Source organism: Cyprinus carpio, chromosome A10, assembly GCF_018340385.1.
Source record: "Cyprinus carpio isolate SPL01 chromosome A10, ASM1834038v1, whole genome shotgun sequence".
Lineage (NCBI taxonomy): Eukaryota > Metazoa > Chordata > Actinopteri > Cypriniformes > Cyprinidae > Cyprinus > Cyprinus carpio.
The window spans coordinates 7,638,288-7,662,754 of NC_056581.1; the positions used below are offsets into that span (position 1 = coordinate 7,638,288).

Sequence of the window (24,467 nt, forward strand, 5' to 3'; positions counted from 1 at the left end):
ATATTTTTTATTTACTTATTTCCAGAAAAGTTTTCTCTCCTCCATCTGGTTTCAGTCAAACTCTTAGTTGACACTAGTTTGTTACCATCTGTCTGATAGCTACAATGCCAATGCAATTTAACTCTCCCACACTCTTTCCTTCCTTCGCAGTTTTTCTCCTTCTATTTTACCTCCTTCTCTGTCATTCGCTGAATTTCAATCTCTTTTCAGACTCTGGCATTTTTTCAGTGATTCTGTTTCGGTTTAGCTTCAGCAGCTGTGGATGTGCCAAATGTTTCTGAGCATCACCTTATGTAAATGTAACATTAGATGTGAAACATTCACAACATCCCAAATACATTCAGGCCTGTTCACGTCCTCCTCCTCCACCTCGGCCTTCTGTTCCTGCTGAGCTGTTGATAATATGTGTGTGTATGTGTGTTTGTGAGGTTCATAATAACTTGCGGCAATAACACAGGCAATACCAGCAAGACCCAACCTCTAACATATTTCCTTTTATCTAAAGAAGGCAAAAAGTAATTAAACATTTATTAAACATATTAAACAGAATGTTAAACATTCTGACATCCCAATGACCTTTTAAAAAAAATATGCCTGAATTAGCATGTGTTTGTACATGCGTGTGTGGGAGAATGAACTCAGAGTGAGATTTGTAGTGCAGTCCATTAGTAGAATTTGGAAAATTTGGAAAAAACATTGCAGTCTGAACGAGTTTTGTATATTCGGTTGACAACCAGTGATTCATGTTTGGTACATTATAGTGGAAATATGTTTTTGTAATACACCAAAATGGCCAATCACTATTGTGTCTTTTGAAACCTGTATTGTTTACTTTCTACTTAGTAACACAAAAAGAGATGTTTTGAAGAGTGACCAAGCTGCCTTTTTCCATACAATGTAAGACAGTGACCAGTAACAGTCAAGCTCCAAGCAAGAAAACAATTGTGCAGACAAAATGTATGCTATTTTCCAAATATTCACTGTAAATAATATGATGGCAACATTTTTTATTATTAATACTTTAACTCATCATAATAATTTAACCAATTGTCCTTCAATTTTTACAGTGATATGAAGTTTTGTTTTAAATGAATTAAAGGGTTACTCCACTCCAAAAGGAAAATTTTGTCATTAATCACTTCATGTCGTTCCAAACCCGTAAAAACTCAGTTCGTCTTCGGAACACGATTTAAGATATTTTGGATGAAAACCTGGAGGCTTGAGACTGTCCCATAGACTGCCAAGTAAATAGCAGTGTCAAGGTCCATAAAAGGTATGAAAGTCGTCGTCAGAATACTCCATCTGCCATCAGACGTGCAATCTGGGTTATATGAAGCGACGAGAAGACTTTTTGTATGCAAAGAAAGCAAAAATAACGACTTTATTCAATAATTCCTTTGTCAACGGTCTCCTCTGTGTCACTCCATATCACCGTGCTGTGTATGCTCTTCTGTATCATCCGCGCCACAAGGATGGGTTGTTTCTACGTGTATTTAGCTTTGATAAAAAAAAAAAAAAAACGTGCATCCTTGGGACAGTCTCAAGCCTCCAGGTTTTCATCCAAAATATCTTAAATTGTGTTCCGAAGACGAACGGAGCTTGTACGGGTTTGGAACGACATTCCAACGACATTCCATTTAATACAAATACATAGACCAAAATTAAATGGAATATTAAAATATTATTGGCTGCTGCTGCTGCTGCAAAAAAATAATAAAAAATAAAATAATATAAAATCAAATAAATAAATTAATTAATTATATATAAGCAGAGACATATCTAACTATGCCATTTATAGTTTGTTTTATAGTGGTGCAAAAATTATTCACTGCAAAAGATATTAACATTTGCAGGGAATAATTTTTGCACCACTAATGCCACCAAACATTACAAAGACAAAGAGTCATAGTATTTACATTTTAAGAAAAATAAACTATAAATGGCGTAGTTAGAGATGTCTCTGCTTAAGCAAATTATGATAATACTTTAAATATTATTTTCCTGTTTTGTCTTAATATATTATTGTATTAAATTATGTTAATATTATTATATATGCATATTGGCTACACCCCCAATATTCCAACCCAGAATGAAAATAATCCTGTCATAATTTTATCTATTTGCAGTTTGTACTTGTAAAAAAAACAAAACAAAACAAAACAAACAAACAAAAAAAATTAGTTTTTTTGTTTGTCCTCAGGAGGATATTTATAATTTATCAAAAAATATTTTTTTATGCAATTTCTGTCTCACAATGAAGACCTGCATTGACATAAGTTTATGTAGCTGATCTCTTTCTGTGAGTTTGCTCAAACAATGTTTATTTAATGTTCAATGCACCATGTTTCATTTTAACTGAACAAAACCTGGTTTCTGATCATCTTTCTGACTACAGGCTTTGCACAAGCAAACTGAGGTTTGCATGCATGTGCAACCATGGTTACCTCGGCTGATTTTAACAGAGGCCCTTTAATTGACTTTTAATGGAAAGATAAGCTGGAACCAGAAGAGATGAGAGCAGAACAGCACTGCATGTGTATGAGAGCAGAGTCCACCTGACTGCAGTGTCCCGGAGGTGTGTTTAAGAATGTGTTATCATAATGATTCAGAGGCAGCCACGCAGACACACACCCACAGACGCAGAGGCATTCAGCACTCTTCAAGGGTCACACACGCACATTGGCACACACTTGGACGCACTTGTTTCAGAACACCTGGACTGAACTTTCTCTAGAGATAGCAGTCAGCTTTTTCTTAATGTGCGTACGACCTCTCTCTCTCTCTCTCTCTCTCTCTCTCTCTCTCTCTCTTTTGCCGTCCTTTCTGTCCTTTTTTCTTGCACACACACACACACATGGAAACCTTTAGCTATGAACACACACCTCCTTTTTCCCTTTTTTTCTCTCTCTCTCTCTCGGGCTAAACATTAAGAACTTGCTGTTGACTGGTTGGTTTAGATTTATATATACTTCCCCTGCCTCATTAATTAATAAATAAATAAGTAAATTTTATATATATACATACATACAATTTAGCTTTTAGGTAAACTTTTTTTGTTTTTTGACCAAATTTGTTAAAAATTACAAACAAACATACACCCATTCTTTTAAAGTAAAAATAAGTTCATATGAGACTCTCAAGAGTATCCACTTAGACTATAGACTAAGAAACAGCTGTTAAAATGCTGCCTTGTCCAGATGTACTGCTGCAGAGGCCAGATGTTAAACTCACTGGAGTGAAGACAGAGACTCTGTCTGGTTGGCTGCAGATCTTTCTCTTCCCTGCAGAGTGAACATAAACATCTACTACGATACTCTGACTTACGCTATCCCTTTCCTTCTGCCTCTCTGCCTTTCCTTGGCTCTCTCTCTCTCTCTCTCTCTCCTTTTAACAGCAGATCGAAGCTGACAGTGCACATCTTCACCTTTAATTTTTAAATCACTCGTCCTGTTTTATGTAATCTACTTCCTCCTGCAGTTTATTTTTATCCCCAGCGTCCCTATCCATCTCTCACACTCTTTCCCTCCATCACTCTCGTCCTTTACCCATCTTTCCTCCATTTTCATGACACTTCCCCATTCACTTTCTTTTTCTCTCTTTCTCTGCTCTTTCTTTCTCCATCCATCTATCATTTCCTTCTCTCTTGTCATATGCGCGCTGACCCACGGCATGAGGCCGTGCTTTGGGTCGATGTTGCACAGCTCTTACTGAGGCGATCGTTGTCGGCTCAGATTTGCTTGCTGAGGAGTTTACGAGCCCCTGAAACAAACATTACGAATCATTTAGTTATGAGACCAATGCATTATATCAGAATAGCAGAATAAGCACCGTTCACACTGACAGCGATTATGTCTCTGCTAGTCACTTTACTTTCACAAGTTGGCTTTCTAGCAATATTTCAGGCAGGACAGGGCCTGTTTAAACTGGCTCCCCAACTTGCATTTTGTTTGCAATGAGTAGCTTACAACTGATGTTAGTAACTTTAAACCAATAGATTATTGTTATCATTATTGCCAAGTTTCATTGAAAATGAATGACTTCTGTGGTAGCTTTGTTGCCTCAAATCATTGCCAATGTAAATGCCCTTAACTTGGGACTTTGGACGTGGCATTTTATATGATTTCACTGAAACCGAGGTGAAGCGCACTTGAGAGAAGATCAGAAGACCACCGTAGATGGATATGTGACCTTTAACTGGGTCCGCCACTGGATGGAGGGACAAATAATGCTTAGTCTGATGAATTTTAAAAGTTTTTTAAAGTAAGTCACTAAATCAAGACAAAACATGCTGGACCAAACAAAACTGGCGTGTACAGGAAGTAAAATGAATTTGGCATCTGTGGTACTGCATCAAAACAATTCTGTACATCAGTTTGATTACGGGCACATATTTATTTCCAGCAAAGGTTATTTAGGAGTTATAAATATATAAATCGTCTTTTGGTTGTGCAGATGGTTTCCATGGCGATAAATGTGGCATGTGGTATTTTTAGGCAGGCACTTGATGTTCTTCCTATGAATGTGATTTAATAATTTTAAAAATGATTTTATAAGTATTTTTTATGACCCATCTGCTGAAACACTAACAGTATGGGTAATATATATATATATATATATATTACAATAAAAAATTTATTGAGCAAAACTCTAAACCATACAGATCTCTGACACTAAGTCAGGTCTATGAACTATACACTGAATGTAAAGAAGCTCTTGGATTACATTGGAAAAGCATGACATCTCAATGGGTTTTTTTTTTCTTTTTTTTTTTCTGGAAAGAGGGATTTATAGTTTATGTCAGTATGTAGCCTACACTTACAGTTGCACAGCATGACTGTCTGACAACACAGAGGCTCTGAAGTAGATTATGTGTACAATTCTGCCCCCTTCTGGTTTAGAAATGAACTGTACACCTGTTAAAATACTACTCACTGTATGTTATGAGAGCGTCTTATCACTTATTAAAGCATTTCTAAAATGGTAACTTTTGTATAATGCTGCATCCAAACTAATAGTGGAAAGTTTACATTCAAGATGAAGTCATTATTAGCCTGCACAGCATTACTTAATGCACATTTAAATTATTAATTTGTAATCTATTAGCATCCCCAATTGTCTTGTCTATCATCACCCTTCTTCAAAACCTCACCCTCTAAATACCACATCAAATGACTGACAAGCAAAGAGACATCTTCAAGTTTTCTGAAATATTTAATAAATGACTGAGTACATTTTAAAGTGGATTTGTTATACGTGGCAGCATTGATCAAAGTTTCTTAATCTATAAGATCCATCTTAAAACATAACTGACTGTGTTTAAATGAACTGTGCATCATAAAAGCATTTTAAGGTTTGAGAAGTGGCGGCATCTCCTGCTATGTCTCAAAGCCATCCACATAAAATCTCACAATGCACGGCTCTGACTAAATGTAGCCTACATAACATTTATTCCACCCTCTCATTGGGCGCAGGTGTCCTCATGGGACATACATCAAACTTGTTTATGCTATACCTTTCATATTCATGGAAGCTACCCAAAGTTCTCTGGTTCACCCAAATTCACTGGTACTGTCCAGTGGAAAGCACCTGAGACTCATGTCTGTATTGAGACATCCAAATTGAAACAACCATATGGATCAGTCTGTTGATTATTGCTATAGTCATATATCATACTTTTGAGTAAAATAATACAACATATGAAAGTAGCAGTGGCTGGGACAGACGTTCAGTATCATCATCACTTAAAATGGCACAATCTACTGTAAGCCTGCTCCCAAGCCAGTAACCACCAGGCATGAGTAACCACAAGATGGCAGTATATCCAAAATAAATGCACTTGTGCAAAATCTCACGAGCTGTGTTACAGTTTTTCTGAATTGCTAAAACACATTTCTTGAAACCATCATTCATTTTCTCAAAACCTTAAACACAAATCCAAACCTTCAAACTAAATTCACAGATCCCGACTCTTCTGGCAAAATCAAACAATCTACACACTACAGATCATTCATTAGACACTACATTGAGAGCACAGTGTCCAGTGCATGTAGTTACAAAAAATAAAAAAACTGTTTATTGTATTTAGTAAATATTTTGCAATAAACACACACACACACACACGCACACGCACACGCACGCACACACACACACACACACACACATTATGCTAATGAGTTTTATGAGGAGAACACACACACACACACACACACACACACACACACACACACACACACACACACACACACACACACACACACATATAGGGAACAGCGAAAAAAAAATAAAAACCTCTTGTGTGGTGGATCCAGCCTTGACAAGACAGCAGGTTTATGTCACCACAGGCCAGTTCTTCCATCCTAACTTGGTAGTCTAGCAATTCTACACAAAATTCTCTTCCACTCTTCTTTCGCTGTTCTTTTGAACTTTCCAACTGATTATGATGACCACAGGGAATCACAAAATTACTGTAGGTTGAACTCTTTGTCCTGCCTCTGTCATTCCATGCACAAGAACATGGTCTATCACAGTAGCTCTGATTTAATCTGAAATGACTGTTCTTGGTCTTGCTCTTCCTCGTCCTAGGCCTCCTCCTACTCCACCTCATATACGCACTCTTCTGTACCTCTCAGATTGATGGATGCACCCATGTCATCTGTGCAAATTGAACTGGCTTATATTTTGTACATTCACATATTTAGAAAGTGTGAACAGTTTTGAATTATTATTATGTGCAACTGATGAAAACCGTGTTGCAGTTGTGCTTAACCTTTGCTTTCTTGTGTTTAGGGTTTTGCATCACAAGTTTATCACAGTGCAAACTGCATTTTAGTGATTGAGAATGTGTTTAAGGTTTTGCAAAAAGAGTGATTTATTTGACAAATTGGTTTAGGCTATTGAGACTTTGGTTCAGAGAATGGGGTTTAGTGTCTTAGCAAATGTGAAAAACTGTAAAATGATTTAAAGGTGACATATTATCCCCCTTTTTACAAGATTTAAAATAAGTCTCTGATGTCCCCAGAGTGTGTATGTGAAGTTTTAGCTCAAAATACCCCACAGATCTTTTTTTTTTATAGCTTGTTGAAATTGCCACTTTTAGGGTATGAGCCAAAACGTGCCATTTTTGTGTTTGTCCCTTTAAATGCAAATAAGATGGTGCTCCCACCTCCCTCTTCAGAAGAGGGCGGAGCTTCAAGATCTCATGCTCAGGTGTTGTGCCCAATTCTGACCCCCTGTCAGATTATTACCTCCCTAATATTGGTAGGTTTAGGAGTAGGTGTGTGGGAGGGGTTAGGATTAGGCAATCGGGTATCGACCTGAACTAGGGGGGTAATAATTCGTCAGGGGGTCGAAATTGGGCACCATACTGGCAACAACAAAACAGGACAATATCATGAAATCTGATAAATAGGGCAGAGATGTCATAAATGGACGGGACTTTTCCCTAGTAGGACATCATTATATGGAGAAATCTGGAACCACTCGTTTGGAGAGACTGTTTATGATTTATGGGTTTTATTAAAAAATGAGTGGGTGGATTTTTACCATTATAGGCTGGTTGTTTTCACACACTGCGGCCACACATCTGTGTTCAAACACCTTATAAAAGTGATTTTTGCATAATAGGTCTTCTTTAATGCCTCTGTAAGCATTCTGAGGGTAGCTGGCAAAATTAGATATGACACAGCGAAAATATATCTGCAGCCAACAGGCTCAACAAATTGCCTACACAAAGGCAAAAACATGTGTAACAGCTATTCATAAAGAAACTGACTTCAAGTAAGAAACCTGAAAAATATTCAGGTCTGTAAATTGGTTTTTCCATGGCATAAACAGCATGTCATGTATTTGTAGTATTTGTAATCATATCACACTTGCAAATCATACTGCAGTCCTTACGTGGTCACGAGGGACTGTGTTTAAATACAGTCGACAGCAGGCCTGAAGCAGAAGCTGACTGAACTGTGTGTATATGAGGGGGCACAGGCTGATGATCTACCCCAGGCAGTAACTCACATACTGTGAGCTGCAGCTGCCGCTGTCAAGCGACTGATACATTAGTTTTGAAAACACCATATAATGAGCTAAATAACCTCAGTTTAACAACATCAAGCTGGTACAGTGCTTTAACTCTTTTTTTTTCTTGTTAATGTTACAGTGTGGAATATAGTAGATACCCAGATTATAGATCAATCGTCTGTCCTAAACTTACCTGCTCCTGGATCCTCCACTGCACCAGCAGTTTCCTCTGACAGCAGCAGGGCGGGTGGAAATAGGGACGTTTGGGTAAAGATTAAGGAAGAGAAGAAGAAAGGGATTGGCAGATGAAAGGACATGGAATGATGTGCAAGCACATTTTTGAGATGTTTCAATGATCAGCTCTGGACAGAACAAGGCTTTACTCAAAAGCAGCAGCTCAAACTCTCTTTCCGATCAGTATTTCCTGTTATTTCCTATTATTCTATCCGGCTGTCACACATTTCCTCCACACGCAGAGAGGAATGAAAGAAGAGAAGAGAGATTTGTGAAAAGATCAAGGGTGCAAAGCCTAGTCTTCACAATTCCTTGTCATCCTCACATCATCCCTGTTCTTTTTATCCTCCTCTAAGCCTTTTTTTTCTGTTTTCCACTCCCCCTCTTGAACACATACTTCAGCTCTGCTTTGTGTTTATCCAGAGTTGTTTCCAGCTCAAGGATTTGATTCTATTAAAGCTCTCTTTTTAACAGCACAAACACTTGTATTTTAATAGCAGGGGGTAATTGAATCTCTAGTCTTTCCCTCTGTGTGTGAACGAGTCAATATGGAGTGCTGCGCTAAAAGATGTCAGTGTTTAAGTGGCCCAGATAGATAAGAGTCTAGCATGTTCTAGAAAGCGAGCGAGAGTGCTTTGGTAAAAGTGATTATCTTAATCCTCACACTGTGATACTCTGACCACTGATAGAGCCCATGTATCTGAGCGAGAAAACCAATGGTTCAGTCAAAGTTATATCTTCAAAATTCACTGTAAAAAAGAAACATATTTAACACAACAGCGTGAACATAAAGTATGTAGAGAGAAACATTAATCAATGCAATAATAAATAACACATTTAAATCAACAACTTTCACCATTCAAAAATTCATGGTCGTGTGTGTTTATATATATATATATATATATATATATATATTATTAATACTTATTATTTCTAATTAATTATTTTATTTAACAAATATATCAAAATGCTATTCTTTTTAACCTTCTATTTGTATAAGAATCCTAATGAAAATGTATCACGGTTTTCACAAAAATATTCAACATTGATAAAAAGAAATGTTTCTTGAGCACCATATAAGCATATTAAACAGATTTTACACTGCAAAGGTGGCGCAGAAGCTCTTCTGAAGTGGCATTTAGGTGTCTTTACACAGACTTTTTTATGCTGCTTAGAGGTGGCATAAACGCATTTACACAGCAAATGCACCTTTATACAGTACTTTGATACTAGTGACGTAGGTGGGTCAGGGCAGCAATAATTTAGCCTGGCTTTTATGAGCTGCTGCATCTTTACACACACTTCTGAGCAGGTGCAGTGTAGCCTTAAAGGGATAGATCACCCAAAAATGAAAATTACCCCATGATTTACTCACCCTCAAGCCTAGGTGTATATGACATTCTTCTTTCAGACAAATACAATCGGAGTTACATTAAATAATGTCTAGGCTAATCCATGCTTTATAATGGGAGTGGATGGAAGCCCAAAATTTGAAGTCCAAAAAACTGCATCCATCCATTATTAAACAAGTCCACACTCCTCCTGGGGGTCAATAAAGGCCTTCTGAAGCAAAGCGATGAGTTTGTGTACGAAGAATATCCATATTTACAACTTTATGAATCTTAATCTCTAGTTTCCGCTAACTGTCGTACATATGTTCGTGAGAGAGTGGCGTCCAGCAGCTGACATAGGACGTAGGCGTAAGCTCTGGTGAAAATATGCTAGTCTCCCAAGAAACAAGATTTGTTTACAGCAAAGGAAATCCTGTGTCCTCTTGGCTTATATTGAAATCCTTTGACATTTTTCTTTACAAATCCTCGTTTTGTACTTCTAATTTGTGGCCGCTGTTTTGTTTTGCTCTCTCATCTGCGCTTTTTCAAATGCCAAGAGTGTTCAAACAGATATAATTTATTTTTTAACCACTTAATTCTATAAATTTTCATATTTAGTTTACATTTCTCAACATTTAGAATAATATTTGTAAATTCCACAACATTGTCAGAGTGCTAACATTATTTCTGTTTAAACTGCTTGGCAGACCACTGACACAAGCCACGAGGCCAGCTTGCAAATTGAGGTAAGGCTAGTTAAGTAAGGAATAATTGACGACAGGCCGTTTAATTATTAGAAAATAATGCACACCCGAGATGGTGATGCGGCCACAATGCAAAGCGGATATGACTCTCTCATTCAATATGACTCTCTCTTCAGTGGCAAACCATCATCAAGATGTCTTAATGGCTATAGTAGTCTTACCTATATCAGACATTACTGATATATATGAATAATATTAAAATATTATCATTAGAAATATCATGCAAATAAATACTTTCTTCTATCTCAATATGCAGTTTAATGTGATCAACTACAAATCAATGATAAATAAGCCATTTGTAGATGGATCTCCTCAAAAAGTGTTAACGCTGTGTCTTTATGACACTATTAAAACAAAAACTTTGTTTGAGCCGACTAGCCTGACAACAGCAGCACTGGCTCAACCAATGGTGTGAATTTGGGGTGAGGCAAAATTTTTGACCGACCAATAGCAGACAATGTTTAGGAAACCTGTTTGGAAAACATTTCTTAGTTTCACAACTCTCTTTGATGATGCTAGTGCCACAGAAATGACACACTTCACTTTTAAAATCTCTGACTGAAGAGGATCACCTTTTATACCTGCTAGACATAGACTGATATTGTTTTCGCAAGTCTGTGAAAGTTATGCAGTTGTATCACTCCCTCATTCAGTTTTGATGCAGTTTTGCAGTTTTATCACTCCCTCATTCTCCACTAAATGAACCACTCACCATCTCTCTCCCGCTCCCTCTCCCTCTCTCTTTCCATGTCTCTCTCATCCCCCAATAAAAGCTCAGGAAATGATGAGCAGCCTTCAAAGTCCACATGATAGACAGACAGAACGCAAAGGAAAGAGAGAGAAAAAGAGTGAGAGTTAAGTAACCAGCAAACCTGAGAGGGAAAGAGAGCTGAAAGATCAAGAGATAAAGACAAAAACAGGGACCAGTGCTTTTTTCAAGCCAAGATCTAAAGTGAGGAAAGTGAAAAAGTGAAGAACTCTGTTGAAGATGGGTGTAGTGTTGGGGACCTTCTCTATGCACACCAAACAGGTCACCTTCAGGACAGGTAGGATCCAATTTACATATTAACCAGCTGGAAATACTTTCATTAATATGTTTTTTTGTAAAGTAAGGCTATTTGTTTGTGAGAATGGAGGAGTGATGGATGAGTACAGTGATTTATTCATGCATCACTCTTGTTCTACTTAATGTGTAACTAGAATGTCATGTGTGTGTTTAACCTAGTATTTTTTGACAACAAAATTGCAACAGAATGCCACATGAAGTTGGTTAAAACAGAAAATCTCCTGTTGGGGGTTGTGTTATAAAGGAAAGAGTAGTTCATAGAGAGAATATTTTTTTATTAATTTCCACAAATGCCAGAATTTATATCTCAAAGGGCTAGCAAACAATGATTTCAATTAGCCTTATTTAGTTTCGATAAAGTCAATGTGCAGTATGTGCATGTGCGAAGGATGAAATGAATGTGTTGGCATGGGCTCCATACAAGGCATAATAGGTTATGAAAGTATTACATGGTCATTTATTCCAAAATGATTACCTCCTGTAATGCTCAGAGCTATGAGCATGGAGGAGGTGATTTGAAGGATTTGAAAAGCGGAGCGATCAGGCTGCAAGTATGTGATAAGAAAATGCATAAATAGAGGAAAAAGAGAAGGTGGTTTGTTAGTGATTATTTATGCCTTGAAGGATAATTAAAGTACACTCCATGCAAATTTACCATTTCTGATTCTCCACAGCTTTAATGTGCTACAGAATATGCTAAAATAATACAGCAACAAATCAACACAACATCAACACCACTGCACTCACATGTGGGAGCATGTGTTTTTACTCACTCATAAGAGCAACAGAGAGAGCCACATTTCATGTACACACATATATACACACCGGAGACCTGAAGAAAGATTATGGAGCCAAGAGGATTACGAGTTCTGGGCAGGAAGACAGAAAGCTTGTTTGAAGTCTTTACTAAAATCCCCAGGAGTTATGGGAGTTGCCTGTGAGTTTATAACTAGAGATGCAAACTGTGTGTCAGCTTTGGCACTCAGCCCTGACGGACTAGAACTTCTGCTGGATTTCTGAAGAGCATTGCTTCAGGTTAATCAGTTGGGGATAAAAAATGTGAGGATGATAACTAGGAGATTTCAGTTTCAACTTTAGTGTATCTCTAGTTTTAGTTTGTAGGAATGGCCTATATAAGGCACTGCAGCTGTACTGTTTCAATACTAGATTTGTATTTGTGTATGTGTTGAACTCACAGGTTTAACTCACTTAGGAATAGCTGTACATGGTGGACTTTCCTTATAGATACCTTTCAAACAGCCGAGTGATGTGGAAGACTTATGTCTAATCTGTGGTTAAAGACTATTCTAATGGGAAAAAAAACACAAAGTGCCCAATACTTGACACACAAGGCATGATAATTTTAAACAATTAACAGGTAATATATATATATATATACATATATATACATATATATATATATATATATATATATATATATAAAATTATTATTATTATTATTATTTAAAAAATAAAAATAGGTAATTTCAACTACAAAATGAATTCCATTTGTCACATAATAAGTTACTAAACAATAAATAAACCTGGCAAACAGTGAAAACTTGAAGTCTTGTTAGTTATTCATGCCATGGTACATGAAAAATCAAATCAAATTTATTTATTGCATTTTAATATTTTTTATGTAATCTAAAGATCAGTAGCTTAAAAAAATAAAATGACAACACTAAAAATTATGATTTATATTTGTTAAATGCTGTGCAGAAACAATGGCGATCTGCACACACAGGAATAGAAGGGATGAATTATTAATTAATCCAAACATATTGCTGTTTTTTTAACAAGCATGGCTGGTAAAATTCTGTTATGCCATTTCCTACTGTACCGCTGTTGCAAAACCCTATTTAACAATATTACTATAACTACAGGTTCTCACTGATCGTGACCATTGACCAGGTTGATCACTGACCATTGAATAGGTTTTCAAGTGTAAGCCAGTCATCTGTAACCATCTCCCAAATGCATTAGCAGATTCAATGAGGTGTCTGCAAAGCAACGTCTAACACAGACTGAGCAAGAAAAGAGGCTTACACCTGCCTGCGTGGATTTCACACATGCCAGTCGTTTGCTGGATATCATTGTTTCTCTTCCAAGGACGAGTGCCAAAGTGAGAAAACCATTACAAACGTCTTATATGAACAAAAAATGTGTTCTGAGGAAATTTGAATGTTGATACCAACATCTTTATCCTGTGTAAAGCAGGTGGTAAAACTTCAGGGTGTTGTGTTTTGTGCAGACCGGGTTGTAGTGATGGAATGCAGATGTCTATGTGCTAGAATGAGGATATTGCTGGATGTCTTGGTCTGATATTCAGGTCAGTCCTGCTGGAAGCGGTGAGGGTTGATATTATGTAATCACTCATTACCTCCAACTTCTCTCCACACTCTCAGCCAAAGCTCGTCCGTCTGAAGTCTCATCTTTTTTGGATTATTAATAAGGTTACAGACCTGCTGTTTTGAAACTCAGACATCTCCTGATGGCGATTTGTTTTCCTCTGTAGTTTGTCTTTCTGTTTCCCCTTTCTGCTTACTTGATCTCTGTTTCCATCTCTTTAATCTGAAAAGTTTGTGGGGTCAGTTCCCCACTAATGAGAGAGAATACCAAAACAAACAAGAGTATATGGGTCACTTACAAACCATTAAAATGGTATATGTACAGTGCACAAACTCAAATTTAAAGTACTTGATCCATGAAACATTCTTATCTGAGTCACTAAATTGCAAACGAACACACGCACAAAGGCTCATAACTGGAAATGAACAGTGGATGATGAAACAAAATACTCACAGTCAGACCACAGCTCATTTGACATACTGTATGTGGATTAGGTTTTGCCTGCAATATGGGGACTAAATGTCTCCACAAATGCAGTAAAATCACTGGGTGCCCAGCAAGTGGTACACTGTAAAAATTTTTTATTTTTTTCTAAAGAAAAATGCTACAGTGAAAACCTGTTAATTGGTTAATTGTACATATTAACTGTATTGGTTAAATGTAATCTTACAGAAAAATTATATGTAATTTTACAGTACAAAACTATCAAATATATGTTTTTCGCAATTTATTATTTGTTTTTTTTAATTACCATATTATTTATGGTGAAAAACAATAAAAGGGGATTCCCAGAAGTACATCACATTTGATTACATTTTATATAAATATTTTTTCTTCTTACTTTTTGTTATCAGTTTTGTGTTACATTTTCTGTTATTTACTTAATATTTATTATTTGAAATAATATTATTTGTAGCTTATATAATATATAAACATTATATCACATAATGAAATACATGGCTATAAAATATACAGGCACCAATATGTCACCCTGTTATATATGATGAACATCACTCAGTTGTTACGGTCAATTTCTGGCAACCACAGCTGCCATTTTACTATAAAATGAACAGGATTTTTATTTCTTTGTAAGAACAAAAACACATTCTTCAAAATATATTTTGTTTTTTACAGAAAAAACTAAAACAAATCAGGTTTGAAACACAATGAGGGTGAGTAAATGATGAAATAATGGTCATTCTTGAGTGAATTATCCCTTTTTAAAATGGTTTCTGTGAGGTTTAGGTGTAAGGTTAGAGGATAGAAAATATAATTTGCCTAGTATAAGAACAACAGAAGTCAGTGGAACATCCCCATCATGATAGAACAACATGTGCATTTAAGTGCAGTAGAGTGTGAACTAAAGTCACCATTCATCTTGCCACATTCAGCTTGTTTGGAAATTTGCAATTCCATAAGGAACAGATCTGCTTGCTGTGTGTATGTGCATGTGTGCACCACAGAGAGGAGCATTTCATCCTAACACACTTCCTTACTGCTTCCCATCATGCTGATCCACCTGCACAGCAACAGTTCCTGACACTGAATAACAAACAGGACCAAGGAGAAACAGCAAGAGCGAAAAGCAAAGAAAGAGAAATGAAGAGAGAGAGAGAGAGAGAGAGAGAGAGAGAGATTTGTGGGAGGGGCATCAAGGAAGGAACCATATGCTTTTAGCAAGAAAATTCCAGCTTGTCTTTATTCGCTGACAAGTGAGAGGAGAGTGGAGAGGTAAACAAGAGCAGGGGCTTCAACAAAGAAAGACAGACTGGCAGACTCAACGCTTATTAGTTTGAACACGCGTGTCTCTACAGTGACAACATGGGAGCAGTAGTGGGCACATTGACTTTGCAGACAAGACAAAGACAACCATCCAGAGGTATGTTAACTAATGACAGATTATCCAAATTGTACTCAACAATGCATTATTGTTAAATGCTTCTGCAATGGAGAAAGACTGAAAGAGTTTTGAAGAATCAATAACACCACTAAATCAATGATACAATAGCTAACTTAATCGCTGAAAGAGCTCTTAGGGAAAAGAAAGAGTGTCCTATTTGTGTTCAAAGACAGGTAACACTTTAAAAAGATGAGATTTTTGTACAGACGATGTTAAACTAGAGAGCTGAGAGAGGATAGAATGGATGCGAGGTTGAGAAGATATGCAGTTGACAGGCAACACATCACGGTCTGCTGTTTACAAATGATGGTTTAACCTCGTCCCTCACAGATAAACATCATCGACTGTGTGGGTGTGTGTGGCATCTTTGTACGTGAGCGGGTGTTTTAACACTCCGCTCACATATCAACATTCTTCCTGTTCACATGCGCCATGGTGTAGTTGTCATGGAGACAGCTTTCTAATGCTCGGTACAGCAGATGATGGGATGTTATGATCGACATGACAGCAAAGGCAGCATTATACACAGGAATATTATACAGCACTGCTACTGTTCTTGATCCATTCACATGGATCACAAGTTTAATCATGATTAAACTCGAGCAATAATATGCATCAGTCATTTATTCATTCAATCACTCACTAAATTAGAGGCCATCAGCATAGCAAATCTACGAAAGAATCTATGAAACACTGGAGCTCTGTGCTGCTTATACATTTAAATATAAATTATTTAATTATTATTATTTATTTATTAGATATAAAATACCTAATTTATGAAGAGCTAAATAAGAATTCTCAAAGAAAAAATTATATTTCTCCTTTGCCATTGTTATTTTCTTTTGTGAAACACAAAAAAAAGATATTTTGTAAAATGTCCAAGCTGCTCTTTTCCATACAATGCTGTTGAGCAGCTCCAAAAATGAAAAAGCTGCTCCAGAAATAAAAATAAACCACAAAAATAATATAAATTCATTACAAAAAAAACCAAAATATTAAAAAAACTTAAAAGATTAATAATAGATTGATGTACAAATATAAGTGAAAGTGACGTGACATACAGCCAAGTATGGAAACCCATATTTGGAATTCGTGCTCTGCATTTAACCCATCCAAAGTGCACACACACACAGCAGTGAACACACACCCGGAGCAGTGGGCAGGCATTTATGCTGCGGCACCCGGGGAGCAGTTGGGGGTTCAGTGCTTTGCTCAAGGACACCTCAGTCGTGGTATTGAGGGTTGAGAAAGCACTGTACATTCACTCCCCCCACCTACAATTCTTGCCGGTATGAGACGCGAACTCACAACCTTTGGATTACAAGTACTTGTGCTGTTGTTGTAATATAATTGTTAACTAGAAAAGCCATGGCTTGAAAGTGTTTCAAGACAGAGGAAATGATAGAACAATAAATATAACTTATTTAAATGTAAAGATAAAATGTAAACACACTTGATTGTCTTTGAATAATTATTCAGTAAATTTCACTTCCAGTCATTCCTATTCAACTTCCTGTAATCAATCCAATTCAAATTCATACTCATGAATTGAATTCTCATGAATTTAAATTCTGCACAATCCCTTGTGATTCAAATGACTGGTGGTGTTGAACAACATAAAGAGGAGCAACTTATTTGAATGAACAGAATTGCAATTTTGGGGGTGAATTATTCCTCTACAATCTCCTAAAATGGTCTAAAGCAAAATTAAATGACGTAATAAACTGCTGCCATCTGGCAGATGGTCTTCTGTTCCCTTTGCTCCAGCCAAACAGTTTACCGTATGACAAATGCTTTGAGACATTAGGCTCCAAGCAAACCATTTCTCTATTCAAAGATCAGTGATCCAAGATGTTTGACTGGTCTGGAGGCCTTTGCTTGGATGGATTCTCAGCTCTATATGTGTGGAGTGTGACTCCAGTCCCAACCCCAGTCCTAATGAGAGGGGAGTTCAGAGCTGTAGTAACATGTGATTTGCACTGCCTTACAGCAGCTGCTCATGAATATTCATCCTGCTGTTTAACTATTTGCTTGCAATTTGTTGCTGCCTTCTGACATCTTCCCCTATAAATCTATTAGATCACTGAGGTCTAGTGCTCCCTGTGGTTAAATGTGGGCAGCTTGCTTTGGTAAATAACGTGTTAGAAGGATATAGATTGTTGAGTTTGACGTCAAGGGCTGGCTTCGAACGACATGGTCTTCTTATATGCAGTGCCATGGTGCTGAACTGCAATTTATTATTTTCTTCTATTTGGATTTTACTGAGAATAAATGGCAGTAAACTTGATTTAACCTGACTGGTTTATAATCAGCTCATTAAAAATGTGTATTAATTGACACATAATTAGAAAATTAAACTAAATAAAACACTCTCCAGTCATAAATACTAGTTTTAATTTTAACCTGTGTTAAAGTGTGCCATTAAATCTAGCTACATTTCAAACGGTGATCTCTACACTGATAATAACATCAGAGAAGGCAAAATAATAGTTTACATGAATCTTACAAGAGCTAAAACAATTTCATTTTAATTTATCCCATAAATAAGTCAAATTGCATCTAGCTAACAAATTTAATCCGCAGTGATTTTCCTAATGAATCCAATAGGTACATAATCAATCTCAGAGATAATCTCAGTTTTAAAATCAATAAAGAAAAGATTGACAAGATGACTTGTGCTGTTGTTGTTTTTAACTTTCCTCCATCTCTGTGCTAGAGGAAGCACTCTAATGGCACTAATAGCTGTTTAAATGGAGGATGTGTCTTTAAAGTTAATTTTAGTGTGTTCCTGCCACTGTTTTCAAGGACTTTGTCGCTGTTTTAAGCATTAAAGAGGAAGAGAGAGAAATAGATGGAAGGAGAGAGTTTCAGCATGCTGTGCTCTGTTGCTCTTCCACTCTACCATTATTTTTTTCATGTACTGACATCTTACTTCTCCATTCTCTACTGATCTCTCAGTTTTCCCACACTAAAAACACACATCTTTAGCCCCCTCTATCTTATTATCTATCTCATTTTTCAATTTCAATTTCCAAGTAATTTATTAAAAAACAAATACAAACATAGATAAATAAATTAATTAATAAATTTTGTGTTATTTGTAGAAATTCAATGTGCAGCCAGTAAATTAATTAATGAATATGGAGATATGGGAAATAAAAAATAAAAACATGCTTTCAACATGTTATTGACAGATATTATTTATTCAATAAATGAAGTAATAGAGAAATAGAAATAAAATGTAAAATATTTCAACAAGTTATTGGTAGACATTTATCGTGGGGACAATAAATGAAGTGGTGAATATGGGGATCGGTCCTTCTCCTTCTGATAATTAAAACTACATCTTTCTTAGGTGTGTTCCCCTTCGTTTTCTCTCACCTTCTCTTTTCATTCTCACTCTCGCGCCAGTTTGTATGTGTTAAAAGGTGAAATACAAATTGTGAGAGAGCTGATAATTAAGAGTGATGAGATGAGGGGCTGCCCTGTTGAGTTCCTGCACAAACAGAAGCATCTCTTCTAGTCATTCCCGTGAGATGTATCCATTATATTCTCATCACAGTTATCAGACAGATCAGACAATATATGGGAGTTGTTCAAGACACATAGCTAATGGATGCTGTTTGCTTTGTTGTCATAATTCAGTTCAGCTTCAAGTTTATATTCTCCATTACAAACTAATCTTGTCAAGCTGGTTAAAATGGTTTGCAGTCTTTCCAAAGAGACAGAATTTGTTTGAAAATGTCAGGGATCTGTCAGAGATTAAGACTGAAGCAGAATTGGCAAAGAAATTAAGAGGATGTTGTAGAATCTAAAGAAATTGCTGATGCAGAGAAAACACTGATATTTGACTATGGAGAGTTGTGTTTTAGATGATATTACAATGATCTTTTGAAAGGAATTCTGTCATCATTTACTCACCTTCATGCTGTTCTAAACCTGTATTAATTCCCTTTATCTGTGGAACACAAAAGAAGATGTTTATCAGAATGTTATTGCTGCTCTTTTCAATACAATGAAAGTAAATATTGACCAGCAGCTCATAAACTCATTTATAAAGCAGTCCATACAATTCATGCACTATTTTAAAAAAAGGCTTGAGACACTTTGACATAACTGTAAAATAATAATTTTACAGTCAATACATCAATATTATTACAAATTAAAAATAACTGCTTTGCATTTTATTAGATTTTAAAATATTATTTATTCATGTGATGTCAAAGCTGATTTTTTTTTTTTTTTTACCAGCAATTACTCCAGCCTTCAGAGTCACATGATCAATGTGTGATGCTCAAGGAACATTTCATATTATTATAATGAAAACAGTTGTGCTGCTTAATATTTTTGTAGAAACCATACTTTTTTTCCCATACTTTTTTCTTTCTTTTTTTTTTTTTAGTCCCTATAAGATTTTTAACTATAGCTTAACCAGCAAACTTCCATTGTCAACCAGCTTTACCAGAAATATTGTGCTGGTGAAATTTTGCTAATGAAAAGCATATTGGCTTCTCAGCCACAAATTACCAACAGCATAAGACATTCGAGCATGGCTTTAGCTGGGAAAATCTGCTAAACATCATGAAATCGGTTCATTTGTTTTCCATAAATTCCGGAAACGGCTAATGAGATCACTATTCATTTTATTGTGTGACTGTGTTGGTGCTTTTATGTCTTCAGAAAATGCTGAGCACTATAGGAAATAAAGAATGAATAAAACTCATTAGTAGTTGAGAGTTGTGTTCCTGGCTCTGCTATAATTCATAAAGCTGATGTGACCATATGTTGAGTACAAGGGGAAAATTGAGGTAATAATTTGGCATTGAAAATTTAATTCAAAATAGTTTGGAGCCCTATCAAATAGACAACTATGTTTTCACCAACATATGGTTTAACCACAATACGGTCCAATTTGCATTAATTCATGCACACACCCCTGACATTAGCAGCCAATCTGTTACAGGTAGCCACACCCCAAAATCACAATATTGGTTGAGCCAAAGGTGTCACAATGGATTGCTCAAACGAATCAAGCTTTTGAAAGCAGCACAGTGTTCATACTCTTCAGGGAAATCAGCCTATGGATAGCTTTCTTATAGTTCCCTCTGCACACTTAATAATCAATGTAACAAAATGAGAAAGTATTTTAACATCTCAAATATTATAAACCTTTACCCGTTATGTTAGCATCATCGCTTTATGGTTATGCACATGTGTGTTTGAGGATATATGGTAGGTTAAAGTGTGTGTGAATGAAAACCAGAGAGAGCATTTATAAAGGGCTGGAGCACTTATAAGGAGATGCAGTGGCTCTCCAGTGTTTTGTGAAAGATGAAGGTCTTCCCTCAAGCCACCCATGGCCATTTTCATTCATTCTACTGATCCCCCCCCCCCATCACCCCATCTGCCTCTCTACCCACAACCAATCATTTTGCCGGAGCTGACACAGCAGCAGCAGAAGCAAGGCCTGCAGGGGGCGAGTGCACAAGTGTGAGCCTGTGTGTATTTTTGTGTATCTCGAAACACATGAGTCATCCAAGTTTCTTTCCTACCAAAGTGAAAGTCTTTGAAGTGGAGGTGTACATTGTGGGTTTGCCCAGAGCACAGTTTCTGTTTTTGCAACGGGAAAAAGTGTGCGTTTCTTATCATCACTGACAATCCCATGATGCTTCCATAATCTCACCAGCTGCACTTAGAAGAAAATGTTACCGAAACTAAAGAGCAGACTAAAATTGCTTGTTGTTAAAGGGACTTTAGCTAAGGGCTGGGCGATATATCTAACGATATGATCATGCGCATCTAGTCAGTAAATCTGGTTCCTTGATTACCGCTAAATCGCCATCACCTGCTTTCAAATGGAGCGGCATTTAATAGACAGAGCCGTAGATCACTGACAAGCTACGCAATATCGCGTTCATTATCCCAGATGAATCGCCTTTGATAATCAACGCGATATTGCGTACATTGTCAGTGAACTACGGCTCTGTCTATTAAATGCCGCTCCATTTGAAAGCAGGTGATGGCGATTTAGCGCTAATCAAGGAACCACAAAAACTAACATTTATGTATTAGGATTGCATATACAACCTTCATCTAGATGAAGCTTAGCTAGCTTTAGCATTGTTGTTCTTCATGTACTCTAAGAACCAATACCACAATGGAGTGATGGTGCGGTCAAATTTATGGTTGTTCAACGCATTTTGACAGGGGAAAATGCAGTCATTTCAATAGGAATCCATGCAATCAGGGATTTTGTCTGAGTGTAAATGATTTACCCGCAGATTTTGCATCAGGTTCAGGTTGGTCACACGGATTCCCACACTGACCAAAAGAAAGCTGCTTTGTTTGAAAGTGACTTTTGTGTGAGCTGTGCTTCATACATTAATACCCTATTGACAACAGACAATGGACCATTTGCGTCTGCAAATTTTTGACCACACCTTTAGACATTGTACTGCCATCTATTGATGTGGATCAGCATGATGGTCTCTGAATGCCACTGTGCAGGTTTTTCTTTGTGAAGTTTGGTTAGCAGTGACTGAAACGCAGCTTTACACACAACTGTCAGTCTGCATGCGAGGGTCTTGAGACTCCAGTAGCTTCAAACACATTTCTGCTGCTCAGCAGTGGCTTTTTTTTACAGCTGGCATTACAATACAGTTCATTTGTTTGACAGAAACTTTCCTTAACAAATATTTATCTAACCAAGCTCTTCTGTGCTCTAAGTCACTCACAAATCTTTTGACAGTTCAATAATTTCTATTAGCTTTTCGCAAAATAGTATTTGTTTTGATGCCTTTTGCAAGACATTGCATTGTTTCATACTTTTCATCTTCAGAAAGATCTTTTTTCCTCACCCTATTTCATGAGAACTGTGACTTGCTTAATAATGTGGAACAACCTCTTTAACTAGGGTTTCCATTTACCTAAGAAGACCTGACAAACTATTGACCAAACCTGTTTGAGATTGATACATTTATCTAAAAAGATGTGAAAAACAACACAAACAAAAATCTGACTCTTTATTGTACCGAAGTCCTATTGATATGTCACTTGCATAATAATTTGGAACGCGGTGTACAGAGGTGGCAGCCAATTAGCATAAGGATTATTTTTTAATAAAAAGATCTAAAACCACCCACTAATAACACTTTTTTTCACTAAAAAAAATGACCAAAAAATATATTTTTTTCACTCAAAAACTGAGGTGCAAAAGCTAAGATCAATAAAGCCTATGTCCAATAATTTCCAAAAAGAGATTAAAAACCTGTGCAAACTGAAAGAAAACAAGTTATAATATAGCATAATGAAATAACTGCAAGCAATTTGTTTTGTCTGGAAACACTGGGTAAAGGTTTTTCAGGGTTAATTTATTTATATACATTTATATAGCCGCATGGAGTAATAAGTATCTCTAATTTGAAGTCATTCAATTGCAGAACATTTTTCGTATTCCCATCTTGGTGAAGCAGGACATGATACAGGATGTATCTGTGGTACCAAGCTTTATTTGGGACATATCATTGCATATCATCTGCGTAGCAGTGGAAAGCGTGTCATGACTACACATAATTTGACCCAGGGGTAACATGTAACACGAAAAGGTAACACAGCACATTGAAAAAAGGTGTAAAACTACACATCAAACTATAATAATAATGTTGTTGTGTTCTCAAGTATTCATTAAGTCTCCTGCGTCCAAGGTTTTAAGAATTTCAAGTGTCTTCTAGAGTTTTAAAAGATACTTCAATATTTTCACACACTGTGCTCAAATTTGCTAAGATGAAGGCTGGGATTTCCATGTGAATGCAGTCAGTTCTCATCCAATTCCTAACCTTGCTCTATCAAAAGCTGTCTTATTTGTCTCACATTTATTGCTCTTAAGAAATTTAAGGACGAGCATCTGAGAAAAAGGTGATGTTTACTGTGCTGTGATAAAGCAACCTCTGAGCAAGCAGTGATCATTTATCAGCCTGAAACTGACATGTCACTTTCTTTCTCTCTCTAGACAATATAGATGATGAATTAGAGATGACAATGGTCTGCCATCGGCCGGAGGGTCTTGAGCAGCTTGAGGCACAGACGAACTTCACCAAGCAAGAGCTACAAGTCCTTTACAGAGGCTTCAAAAATGTATGCTGCCCGGTATTTCTCATCCTTTGCATCACTCCCACATCTGCACATTTACTTTACACAAATATCTTTTGACACATTTTGGAATCTGATAAGAAGCTTATGGTGTTTATGTAATGTATCCTTATGCCTCAATATCTTCTCTTATGAATCATCACATCTCATCTGCATATACTGTCCCCGTGGTTCTGTTTGCTGTGTCTCATCTGTCTTGAAAACTTTTATTATTCCTCTGTGCATTATCCAGCATGTCACTAATCACTGTGTGCTAGCCTCAGGCAACAGTCAGCTAGTCATATTTCACAATACCAGCATTCACACGCTCTATTAAACACACATAAACAGTGAGGCTCAGCAACCCACACAACATATCTGTTGGGTTAAAAAAGCTTTACCAAAAACACTGTGTAGTATTTTATGGCAATGCTTCTCAACCTTTTTTGTTTGTGCATTGAAGCCAATCATATTTTTCACCATTCTCATGAAAATAACATAACTGCAGGTGTTTTTTTTATTAAAATGTGTAATTATTAAAAATGTATAAAGATCACATTTATAATTATAATACAGAAATATTTTAATAAAAATATTATAATATTCTATTCTATTATTTAACTAATCCAATTATATCTACTAAGGGCCTGTGGAGCTTCAATTATTATATCCAATTT

At 36.5% G+C, this 24,467-nt stretch overlaps 1 protein-coding gene across 3 annotated transcripts in view; it reads left to right on the forward strand.

Moving 5' to 3' along the window:
* The window catches only part of LOC109073233 (Kv channel-interacting protein 1-like), a 34,734-nt gene that overhangs the window by 6,391 nt on the left and 3,876 nt on the right, over positions 1–24,467 (forward strand). Inside the window, exons 1-2 of one of the 3 annotated variants that reach the window (XM_042764975.1) lie at positions 11,145–11,391; positions 23,672–23,796. In XM_042764975.1, coding sequence (XP_042620909.1) covers positions 11,334–11,391; positions 23,672–23,796 — 183 coding nt within the window. In that variant the 5' untranslated portion in view covers positions 11,145–11,333. Of the gene's footprint in view, positions 1–11,144; positions 11,392–15,339; positions 15,643–23,671; positions 23,797–24,467 lie in introns of those variants that run through there. The other 2 variants (XM_042764974.1, XM_042764973.1) reach the window with 2 other exon arrangements.